The sequence below is a fragment of the Oryctolagus cuniculus genome, chromosome 5 (assembly GCF_051225735.1).
Source record: "Oryctolagus cuniculus isolate XC-2025 breed Fujian yellow rabbit chromosome 5, ASM5122573v1, whole genome shotgun sequence".
NCBI classification, from domain to species: domain Eukaryota; kingdom Metazoa; phylum Chordata; class Mammalia; order Lagomorpha; family Leporidae; genus Oryctolagus; species Oryctolagus cuniculus.
In genome coordinates this window covers 103,343,896-103,356,597 of record NC_142871.1, presented here as the reverse complement: position 1 = coordinate 103,356,597, position 12,702 = coordinate 103,343,896, and the positions used below count along the sequence as shown (strand labels likewise).

Genomic DNA, 12,702 nt, shown 5'->3' with positions numbered 1-12,702 from the left:
CCAAGGACTTGGACCATCTTCTACTGCTTTCCCAGGCCATAGCAGTGAGATGGATCAGAAGTAGAGCAGCCAGGACTCAAACGCAGGCCCATATGGGATGCCGGCACTGCAGGCAGCAGCTTTACGTGCTACACCACAGCGCCGGCCCCCTAAACTGAGTTTTTCATGTAACTCAATTTCTTTGGGAAACAGGGTAGATTCCACAAAAAGGAAAATGATGAACCCTAAGGTCAGTAAAGTTCCAAAATAGCCATTAAAATTGACTGATAATATTTATAAGCATGAAAGCTTCTAATTAGGTAGCTAACATCAAAGACATGAGTACTACAAAAAATACTAATACAAGTAAATAAATAAAGGAAAATGCTTAATACTTAAGAAAACTAAATCACAGCTAAGTTTTTATTCCAGAATATTGCTACATTAGAAACTTTCTGATAATATGAAGCTGGTACTTCTATCAGTGGAACCTTCCTTAATAATAAAGGCTGAAAGATGTTTTTGAGACTGTGAATAAGGAGGAACCAGGCATTGAAAATCAAACTGAGTCCATGTCAAAGACATGAGCTGTTAATGGCAGCTCTAACGTGACAATTCTGCCAGAACACAAAACCATCATTGCTATGGTGATTTCTGGCTTTGCCAAGGTGGCAGTTTTAAATTGGAAAGATTATCTGGCATGAAGATGTATTTGTAATTAATGTTTCTAGATAAGAAGAGCACTATATTTCAGCATCCACAATTTTCATTTGCTTCCATATTTCACTTTATAATACTTGAGCTTATTTGTTAAGAATAGCATTCTTGAGCCTTTGTAGAACATTTCCCAATGCTTTCTGTTTTTATAAAACACTGGTAACCACCACAACTTTGTATTTTCCAAATATGCCCTAGCATTCGAACTCAAGATAAAATCTATCCAGCTCAGAATCAGGAAATGCATATTCAATCAGATTATGACTATAAAACCTCAATCAGTTAATGAAACCTTCTTTTCCATGGGGCATATCTGATACTTGGTTTGCTTCTTGAACATGTTTTTTTCTGGAGGTATGTTTTTTTTCCACAAGAAACATGTAATGACTTTGACTAACTGACAAAAGACAATTTTAGTAGAAGGAAATGGACTAAGTCACCTCTTCCAGGGAACAGTAAGGACCTTGATTGACATTTCCAACAATATGGGAAGATACAGCTCCACAAAGCAAGTCTGTATTCTTGTAAGATGATGGATAAATGAAGACTTCACAGACATTATTAGATGTGTATCTCGGAAAAGGCACTCTACCTCAAGCACCAGCTATTTTAGAAAAGAATGAGCTTTTTATCTTTGGAGAGGAAATGTCTTGTTGAGGACAGGGCTTTCAGTCATAGGATCTTCTGAATTCTAGAAAATGGACAGGAAAGAGTAGATGAAGTCTTGGGAAAAAATAATTTGAGAATTTTCAAGTTAAATATGAATATGTGAAAATTTAAGGATTGTCTCACTTGGGTTTGTCTTAGCAAGTCCCCATATCACTTACACTCACAGCAACAGCACATGTTTTCTTATCACAGTTTCAATTTTATATTTATTTGAATTATTATGTATTAATATCTAAGTCCTCCATTTGAAATTAAGTTACAGAGGGCAGGAACTCAATCAGATTTTGTGTATCATTGTTACTCCAGTGTTTGGCATAAGGTGATGCTCATAAATATGTATTAAATGACAGAATGAAATATCCCTAGAGAAACATCAGCAGAGTGACATAGGACAAAGACTGTACCAAGTAAGAAAATAACTCTATATAGTAAGATTTATTACTATGAAAAACACATGATTTGTGAGTTAGAGGCTGGGCTAGTATTCTAACAACAGTAGATTTTTTTTTAAAGAAAATGTTCCTTGTGGCACAATCTTAATTCGGTTAGTGTCTTAGGGCCTGGTGTTGTGTGGAGTATTTGTTTCCCCACGTATGGAATGTACTGCATTATGTTTTCCAGTGACATGGTCCTCAAAATCCCTCTGCTGAGTTGCTTATGCAAATCTTCTCTCTCATAAATCTCCATCAGCTATCACTAGTCAAATTATGTTTGCCTGGTGTTTCTCTGTAAATCCTGCAAATCTGTTTTGTGTGCTCTCCCCAAAACTGATGGGAAGTTAATTGCTCTGTAATTGCTTGCCTATGTTTCATGTCCCCATCATGAGTAATGTTGCCATGTTCTCATCCTCAACCACCTGATTCTTCAACAGCCAACTCCTAGAGATAAGAGGAGCAAAGATGGAAATCGGTTATTTCAAGACTTAAAATGGCAGAATTCCCTCACATGAAAGTTGGCTTTTAAAATCAAAGACTGGGTAAATAGTGTGTTGCCTAGATATAAATTCATTCAATATAGGAAATTAAAATTTGCATAAGAGAGAATAAGCTTATGTAATACTTCAGAATTCAATTTGCATTTTTCTTTTGCCTTTTTTTTCCTCAAGGAATAAAGTGCTCTCCAAAGCGTCTTTTTAAAAGAAAATTATGCATTTCAGATTTTTCCTCTAAAGATTTAATTCTTTTTCAAAACAAATTCTTGTGAAAATATTTAGTAGTTGAAACAGTTAACCAAACACTCAAAGCATAAGCTTAGACATGAATATATCTATGCAAACTATGTGAGCAGTTGGTGAGTTATGAAGTATATGATTTAAATACTGTAAAATCTTGTATCTTCATACTTATAAAAGTATGAAGGCATAATTGCAGACTATCATTGAAATATTGAATTTTAATTTTAAAAATCGAAATTTAGGAAGCCATTTTCTCCTTTAAAACAACATTTGCCAATTCAAGGGATTTATTACCCTAGTTATTCTTTGTTTGTGCTCTATTAAAGGCTCTGTAATAGACAAAGATTCAACCCATATCATTTTATACTAGGGTTACTTTTATTTATTACTCCATTTGTTGAGTTATAATGATGTTAAGAGAAAAGACTGTAAAAGGGAAGAAGAGAATTAATATTCATGTTTGTATTTGTGATTTTAGTTTATTAATCATGTAAATTATGCTCTGAATCCTAATTGTTAAGATTCATAAACAAATAAATGAAGCCTAGGAGTCAGATTTGTCCTTCTGCAAAGCCCAATCATTGTTCACTTGGAAAGTGTAAGGATTTAGATCTTACACATGTTTAGACACTTTAGTGTATTGAGTCAGTTTTAGTGGCAAGGCCCAGAATTTTCCTCCTCCTTTAGGATAGCCAGCAAGAATTTTAGTGTTTATAGAAATAAAACATAAAAATGTAATATTTCCCATGATGAAGATCAGGGATTCAGGTACTTGACAAGTCCAAATTTTTGAATATTTTTAAAAATATTGCAGTTTTTGTAAAATGTCTTTTAATATTTGAGTGATGAAAATCTTATGCAGAAATTATTGCTACATTTTTGATGCACCCATATGAAAAAAAGTTCATTTTTTAAAAGATTTTATTTATTTATTTGAAAGGCAGGGTGACACACACAGAGAAGGAAAGACAGAGAGAATCTTCATCCACTAGCTCACTCCCCAAATAGCCACAACAGTCAAAGCTGATCCAGTTTGCAGTCAGGAGCCCAGCATACCATTCGGATCTCCCACTTGGGTGACAGGGCCCAAGCACTTGAGCCATCTTCTGTTACCTTCCTAGGCCCATTAGTAGGAAGCTGGATAGGAAGCGGAACAGCTGAGACTCAAACTGTTGAAAGTGGTACCTTAACCTGCAGAGCCATAACTCCAGCCCTGGAAAAAAACTAGTTTATGGTAATCATGTAAATAGAAAATTTTATTCATGAAGCTGGTGTTGTGGTGCACTGGGTAAGGCCACTGCTTGAGATGCCAGCATCCCATATCAGAGATGCCAGTTCCAGTCCCAACTGCCCCACTTCTGATCCAGCTCCCTGCTAATGCATAAGGGAAGCAAGCAAAAAACGGTAAAATTGCCTGGGCCTCTGCCACCCATGTAGAAGACCTAGATGAAGTGCCAGGCTTCTGGCTTAGACTTGGCCCAGTCCCAGCTGTTGCAGCCATTTGGGAAGTGAACCAGCAATTAGAAGATATCTCTCTCTCTCTCTCTCTCTCCCCCCCACACTCTCTCCCCCCCCCCACTCTCTCTCTGTCTCCCTCTTCTCTCTCTCTCTCTCTCTCTCTCCCTCTTGTTTGTGGGTATGTGTGTGTGTGTGTCTGAACCTTTCAAATAAATAAATCTTTAAAAACAAAAAAGCATATTCTGCATGTTCAAGAAATGCAGAATAAGAGATATGTATTTGATGCAACTCATTTCCATTTGTGGCATTTTGGGGGAACTCCCAATTCCCACCAAACTTAATTCCCTTATTATTAAAATAAAAATATTAAATCTCTATTTTCAAAATACACAAATCAAATTAGGAATGAGAGCCATGCTATTCTTTTTTGCAGAAGGTCATGCATACAAGGAAGAGGCATATGGAACTGTTTCAGGAACTAAATCAGAAATTTCAAACTTTGGACAGATTTCGGGATATACCAAATACAAGCAGTATGGTGAGTATACTTTGCTTCATCAGTGTCTGGTGCCACATTAGGTGGTACATGGTACAGATATTATCCCTTCCCTCCTGGAGTCCTGAAAAGTCTCAGGAGCCTAAAACTACCATGAACATAAAGAAATAGTAAGTCTCAAAAAATGTACTTTGAGAACACTACTAATAGGCAAAGTAGAGATTACAGAGTCTTTAAGCATTTTATTTACATTTCAAAGGCCCTCCATTTATAAGCTTTAATTAGAATTAATTATATATCAAAAAATGCATTGGCTTCAATGGCCAAAAACATGAGTTAAAATTCAGTTAATTCAAATATCTAAATAGTTGGCTAATTTTAAATTTCATTTGGAAGCTTGCCATTTTAAGGTCCTAAAATATAATTACTAAATATATAAAGTTGGTACCTGAAACCACTGTGGTAGGTTTTTGTCTCCAAGTGACTCGCCTACTTTGGTTATTGGTCATAATCATTCACTTCTCATTCATTCGCACCACTACAACTTTAGCATCTGACTCCATCAAATACAACAACATTGTACAGTTTCTGTATGCACAGAGCAGTCACCACTTCATAATTCTTTGTAAGAGCATTGGTAGTTGAAAGTTTAAGAACTGTCTGATCTTGAGCAGGTTACCCCACTTATGTTTCCAAACCTCAATTTCATTCTCCTAAATGGATAATGGAAAACAGTAACTAATATATGTCTCATATGATCCCCCACAACACTTGCAAATGCAAATATGGCACTTTACAGTTTGGTAAACTGAGGTAGGCTGGGACTGCCATCTGATACCAGTTCTTCACTCCAAATTTGGTGCTCACTCTTTGCCTCACACTCGTTGTAGTCCTTGGGTAATTCTCCTCTTAGTGATATATAGAGTTAGGTGTGCGTGTGTGCACATGTGTGTATGTGTGTGTTACTCAAATGTACATATTTGATTACCTTCTAAATCTAGTGATGTTTCCATATGCTTTTTATGAGTTATATCACCAGCTTCCTGATTAGTAAGGTTAGTTCATGAAGAGCTGAACAGCAAGAATTTACTATCCATGATTTTCTTTTATTCCTCTTAAAACTGGTACAGTGTTTATCATGGTAAGCTATTAGTAAATGGTTGCTATCAATTTGCATGGCTATGATAATTCAATCTGTGTTTGTTAAATGAAGGTTATAAGGAATACTGTCCACTTTAATTCTTAAGTGATCTCTTAATAGTTTATGTATATGTCAATCTATTTTCATCCTTAAAGCAAGAGTCATGCATTATTTGTTATCACCAGTACAATGGTAGCATGTAGAAGGTACTTCATACATAATGAGTACTTATTTCTCATCTACTGCTAATATTAAGCTGGCAGTTTTTAGCTATGAGGCAAATGAGAATTACACCATTGAGATTAGCCCTAAATACATTTAGCTACTCATTTTGAAATATTGAAAGCTAACATTGAAATAAATTGAAGAAATGTCATTTGCTTGAAAAAAAAAAAGGAAAGGGTTATGTTTACAAATCTGAAAGCCTTATGCAAGAGATACAGCTGGCTGAATGCTATAATATGATTGTAATTTCCCCTTGTTGTTCAGTCTGGGTATTAAATCATTAATGGCACAAATATCTGTATCTCAGTTTCCTGACAACCAAAATAGTCCACTAATTACACCACATCCCTGCAGCAGCGTGCCTTTTCTAGAAGAGATTTATAAATATTTACCATTTGGGAAGCTAGGAGTGGAGAGCATAGAGCTGTTATTGCTGCTTGAGTATTGTCCTAAATATCTGAGAACAGAAAAAAAATGAGTTCCTTATTCAGTTTTTATCAATAATGAGTATGTGAGTGAGTTCATTATCCTTAATTTAGTCACATAATTCATTGCAGCACATTGCTAATGAAAAATTGCATAATTGGGTAGAGAAAGATTTTTTTAAACCTCAAATAAATTGTTTTTCCTTTTTTTTTCCCATGCTGCTAACTTACACCTGCCTAGCACAGTAAATGATGGTAATTATGCAGAGTAATAGAATTTGGGGAATCAAAAGGAAACCGAAAGACCACTTAGTCCATTTTCCTGCTTCCAGGCAGGAAAACATTTAAATCACACTACAAAGAAAAGGCACTGTTTAATGACATCCAGAGAAGAAACTTGTACTTTGAATATGGCTCACAAATCATTCACAGTCAAGATCTCTTTTTCCCAAGTAGTTTCTCCAAATTCTTGCTCTTTTAGAACAAACACATTCTGTTTTGCTATGTCCCTACCAAAAGGTAAATTGAAAGAAGGAAGGAAAGAAAGAAGGAACGGAGGGGAAAAGAAGAAAGGGAAGGAGTAAAAAAGAGAAGGATGGAAGGAGGGAAGCCTGTTCCTAGCCTTGTGAACTACAGGGGACACTCAAGCAGGCGTGCCACATTTTGGGAGGCTCCTAATTCTCATAATCATCTAACGGTCTAACTACCGATGCAGTTTAAGACCAAATCAGCACTGTTGGAAGCTTTGTGCATATTGGCTTATATTTAATTTGTGCATGTGCTTTAACACACAGCCTTCAGTTGAACTACATGTCTTCCTTCCTCTACTTGAGCTTTAAAAAAAAAAAAAAACCAACAGCTGCATAATTGCAAATACTACACTAATCCATTTGAGAGTCTGTAGGTTTCCTTCATGTCATACCCAATCCACAGGAAATGAGTGACTTGTGGGCAGCATCCACTGACACCAGCTCTTTCCTCACTCTCTTCAGATTCTGTTCCCTCTCTGTCAACTCGACACAGTAGTTCTACACTATTAAAGAAGCAGGGGGCCTCCCTCTGAATTAAAGGGGGTCCACACATTTGTGAACAATGGTGGGAGCCACAGTTCAGCTGAAAGTGCCTGGTAAGGCCACAGGAGTTGGACAAGAAAGCCCACCTTATGAATTAACTTATGACTCACTAATAGAATCCCTTGGAAATTCAACAGGTCCTGTAATGGCAAATAGTACTCTTTGGAATCAGATTGAGACATTCTACTAAAGCTTAAAATTGGCCATTTAAATTAGTTAATTAATTCTCATTTTATTTGACAGGCTGAGACAGAGACAGAGACCAAGACAGAGAGTGATCTCCTATTCACTGGTTCATTCCCCCAATGCCTAGAACAGGTGGGGCTAGGCCATGCTGAAGTTAGGAATTTAGAACTTAATCCAGGTCTCCATGTGGGTAGCAAGGACCAAACTACTTAAGACGTCACCTGCTACCTCACAGAGTGAGCATTAACAGAAGGCTGGGGTACGGAACAGATCCAGAGCTTAAACCCATTCACTCTGATTTGGAATATGGACATCCTAAGCAATGTTTTAACCACCATGCCAAATATCAGCCCCCAAATTGGCTATTTTAGTTTATGTATTTCTGGTGTTTGATCTTCAGAGTATAAAAAGAAAATCACACCTGTTCCAAGGGTTTCAGAACCTTATTTTTCAAACAAATGCACTAATACTTCACATACCTTGAATCCTTTCAGAGTTGAATGAATTGGACTTTCTATAAAACTAAAGATTTTCAGAAGGCTCCTTTAGACACAGCTCTTTGTTTAAGATAAATAAGTTCATTCTATGTACATGATTCAGCAAAATTCATACTGGTGAACCTTTTAGCTGTTGATTGATGGTTTAGGCCATTGTAGTGGCCCTAAGTTTTCAACAGTCCCCTATTGCCTACAAAATAAATTCAAAATTGAGTAGCCTGACATTCAAACCCCCTATGATTTGGCTTCCAGTTCTTCTCCTGCTTGTTTTTTTTTTTTTTCTGCAATTCTTTCCCATGCCAAGTAAAATAAACAAGTCCCTGTTCTTAGGGTTTTCTTGTTTCCATACTTTATTTTATTTCCTAATATACTTGTCCGAAACCAGACCCTCAACAACCTACATATCTTCAATGCCAGCTCTTCCTGCTTTGCCAATCCTAACACTTTTCTCAGGTTTATGTGCTGCTTTTTAGCCTCCACTTAATCCTTACAGCACTTTTCCTAGACCATGTTATACATTTATCTTTTATATCTCTGTTTACCTGTAAGTACCTTCCATGGTAAATATGGTTACTATATGGTGAGCTTTTGTTAAATCGTCAGGAATTATTCTAATTCTCTGCCAATTTCTCTCTCTCTTTCTCTCTCTCTCTCTCTCTCTCTTTCTTTCTCGTAGCCTCACAAGGTAGGTGTTGATCCACAGTACAAAGTATTTAGCTGTTTTGCAGATACTCAAGTGGAGGTTCACAGACATTAAGTAAATTGCTCAATGTTGCTTCATATAAAATAGAGGAATGGAAATTTGCACCTGCATGTATCAGGTTTTAAATCTTAAGTTCCCTAGTGGACCATGCTGCTTTTCCATATTTTATTTATCATTTTATCCTTCCTAGTGTCTAATATGATGTGTGACACAGAGCAGCTGATAAATAAATATTAGTTGAAGGGAGGCAAAGAAGTATATTTAACAACAACATAATTAAATAATCCCCTACACATATCCAAAAAGTTAACATCTTACTATTTCTTTACCTACAGCTATTTTTTCCTTGAGTAATACTAATTGTTGAAAATGTACAGTGTATAGAGGATTTATAAAAATAACCTCTATCTATGATCAATTTTTCTATAAATTGTTTTTCTCTCTTTTTCTCTTACCCGTAGCTTGAGGTGATGTTTATTACATTGAGTGGAACCCAAATAATAATTTGATGATGACTGTATGTTTCATTTGTTAATATAATCATTTGAGGGCCAGATTTTGGGAAGAAGGACTCATTCAAAAACTATAGTATTTGCACTAAACATAATGTCACATCATGAAAAATGAAGATAAGATTCAAATATTTTGCTTCTAAAAATAATCTTTAAAAACAGGAATGTAGGGGTAATAGATATTTAAAGTTGTTCTTTGAAGAGGAAAACATAAATCTTGATAGACTTTGTTGGTATAAAATTGAAAGTAGAAAAATTATTCAAAAAAAGTTAAATTATTTCTCATGAATAATGATTAATGTCAGTGAGAGTCTATATTGAATGAAATCTGGACTTAGAATAACTGATGACTTTTACTTGCATTTCCTTTTGTGACAATGAGTAGATTTAATTTTAATCAATATGCTATATACTACAATATCCATCCGGTTATCCAGTGGTGGTTTTAGTTTGTTTTCTTTTACTTTTTTTTTAAGATTTACTTATTTATTTGAAAGACAAAGTTACAGAGAGGCAGAGGCAAAGAGAAAGATCTTCCATCCACTGGTTCACTCCCCAAATGTCCAAGCAGCCAATGTGAAGCCAAGGGCCAGGGGCTTCTTCTGGGTCTTCCACATGAGTTCAGGGGCCCAAGAAGTTGGGCCATCTTCTACTGCTTCCCCGAGCAATAGCAGAGAGCTGGATTGCTCTCTGTGGAGCAACCAGGATTCAAACCAGCACCCATATGGGATGCTGGCACTGCAGATGGAGGATTAACCTACTGCGTCACAGCACCGGCCCCTTTTGTTTGTTTTATAAGGAGCTTTCAGTTATGATTTTCTTCTTTGATGATACTCCCCTTAATCTGTCCCATTCAAATTCTCTCATTTACAGAAATCTTCAAACAACACTTATCTAAAATATAACAAGTTGGCAACTCTGAGTGGAGTTGTACTAGGTAAACCTTAATTCTTACATAATAATAAGGGGAAGTGCACTATAAAACATAATAAGGAATAATGGCTTGCAGACATTTTGAAAGGCTCCCTTGGATTACTAGTTATGTTCCCCACAAAACTAGTCATTGAAGGGAAGAATGATTTTTGCTAAATTAGTATGCCACTCACTCAGCTATACAGAAAACAGTGGGAAATACATAGAAAAATATAGTTCACAAAACAAGAGAATATAGCAGCACTTAAATATCCTAGGAAAGATGACTTCATCTGAAAAAAATTTATTTATTTTATTTTATTTATTTGAGAAACAGAGATTGAAATAGAGAAAATTTCCCATCTGCTGGTTCAGTCCCCAGAAACCTGGGGATGGCAAATCCCATAAATAGCTAGGGGCTGACAAAGCCAAAGCTGGGAGCTGAGAACTCAATCCTTATGTCCCACATGGGTGGTAAGTCCACAAGTAGTTAAGCCATCACCATTGCCTCCCAGAATTCACATTCACATGAATCTAGAATCAGGAATGGAAATAAGAATAAACCCAGGCCCTCTAACGTGGGACGCATGCTTCCCAAGTGGTGTCTTAACTGTTGGACTAAACACCCATCACTAAAAAGATTCATTTCTTAAGAAAAACTAAACAAAGATGATGATCTAATTTTTAATGAAGTACTGTTAGTTTGGGTAAGTCTTTATTATTAAATAATATGCTCCATTAAATATTCTCAAATTTATTTATCCCACAAAAGATTCTGCCATAATACTAGTATTTTTGACATTGAATCTTAGCAGTGTTTCAACTTTCCTTTCTATTTGACCATGTAGCCATAATGACATTTCGTAAGATGTACACCACAAAATATTATGTACTTTGCCTTTCGCAATATTATTCATTTCCTTTAATTCCTGAAGACTGCTGGATAGCGTAGAGATGGTGTTCATCGGCTTGTTCAGTGAAAGAAAACTGAAATCAAAACTATTTCCTGCAGCTGGCCACAATTACAAATCATCTCTGAATCATATACACTGGATTAAGGTTACAAACACGCTCTCTCGCTGGGAACATCAACAAGCAGCACCGCTAATCCTTGAATAAATGACTATCTTCCTTTCTCTTTTCCACAGGAAAACCCAGCACCAAACAAGAATCCATGGGAAACTTTCAAAAACCCCAGTGACTACCAACATTACACCACAATCAATGTCTTAGATACAGAGGCAAAGGATACTTTGGAACTGAGGCCGGCAGAATGGGAGAAATGTCTGAATTTGCCTCTGGATGTGCAGGAGGGTGACTTCCAAACAGAAGTTTAGCAAAGGCAAAATGGACAGAGGTGGAAACTAAACAGTTGATTGCACTGACACTTAGGAGTTGGGAAGCCTGACCATTCTATCTGAACAGTGTGACTATCCTGTGTCAGGACCTCCACGTGCCAAACGTCAGTGGTGTTTTCTTATGGTAACTTCTCACTAGTCAGGCTAGTGGAGAGACGACCAGGTGTACAGTTCTGACCATCCTGTGTTGTAAGTACCCGTGGAATGGATTTGTAAGGTAATCTTTATAGATAAACCTCAAGCAACGATTCATGTTGTAACCGCTTCATATGGTTTAGTTTTCAAAAAACTTCACCATGAAGCACAATGTATATATTTATGCAGTTTTTAAAGTTTATAACAGTCTGTTTGGCCATTACTACACTTTTTACTTTATAATATAAAAGCAAAGTTTTTGTCATTAAATGAATGTTTGTTGAGCTACATTCTTCATTGCTTTAAATGCAATAAAGTAATAATCTCACTTTTATATGAATAATATATTTCACATCTTTATTATTGCAGTTTTCTCTAGAAAGCTCTGAGTAGCTTTCTCTGCTGCAGCTGTGTAAAAAATATTTAAAATGTTGTATGGTGTAAATAAACTTTTGTCTACATACCAGTTTTTAGTGCATTTTATTTTGGATTTGTTGAATGGAAATTTGCGTATTTATAAAGTTTTTTTTCAATACAGATATCAAAAATATATTCACGATTTTAAAAGAAGACCATTATTACTCCTTTGAGGCTAATGATTTTTCAAATGTAATAATGGGTTTGTACAGTGCTTCTGTATTTCTACTTAAACACCCTTTGGAACAATGTACCATGTAAATGGGGCTTGTCAAAAAATCTGCTTACTATCACATTCTTATATAAATATTATGTTTTTTCTATCTTATGGCAAAAAGGCAACTAGTGCACAACTGTAAGTTAACACACAGAAATAAGACAGGGAAAATGTGATTTTTATGTAGTGAAATTCACTGCATGTTTCACAAATGAAGCTACTCAAACAACAATTCTTCATAGTATATAAAAATAAACCTGTTCAGGACTTTTTAAAGATCTTTATATATATTCTCTAGCAGGAGAAAAGAGGGGTATTTGATGGGATGATTTGTCTCTGGTGAGAAAGTGTAAAGCCTGCAGTGAACAACTGCACAAATGGTCCTGGGTGCTCTCTTTTGTGTAAAAG

At 35.9% G+C, this 12,702-nt stretch overlaps 1 protein-coding gene across 8 annotated transcripts in view; it reads left to right on the top strand.

Annotated features, from left to right (window-relative positions):
* Nucleotides 1–12,123, top strand: part of ADGRB3 (adhesion G protein-coupled receptor B3) — an 857,936-nt gene extending 845,813 nt beyond the window's left edge. For 6 of the 8 annotated variants that reach the window (XM_017345224.4, XM_002714524.6, XM_089333072.1 and 3 more), the window contains 2 exons: nt 4,431–4,535; nt 11,316–12,123. In XM_017345224.4, coding sequence (XP_017200713.1) covers nt 4,431–4,535; nt 11,316–11,504 — 294 coding nt within the window. In that variant the 3' untranslated portion in view covers nt 11,505–12,123. The remainder of the gene's footprint in view (nt 1–4,430; nt 4,536–11,315) is intronic. The other 2 variants (XM_089333071.1, XM_089333069.1) reach the window with 2 other exon arrangements.
* Nucleotides 12,124–12,702: the final 579 nt, after the last annotated feature.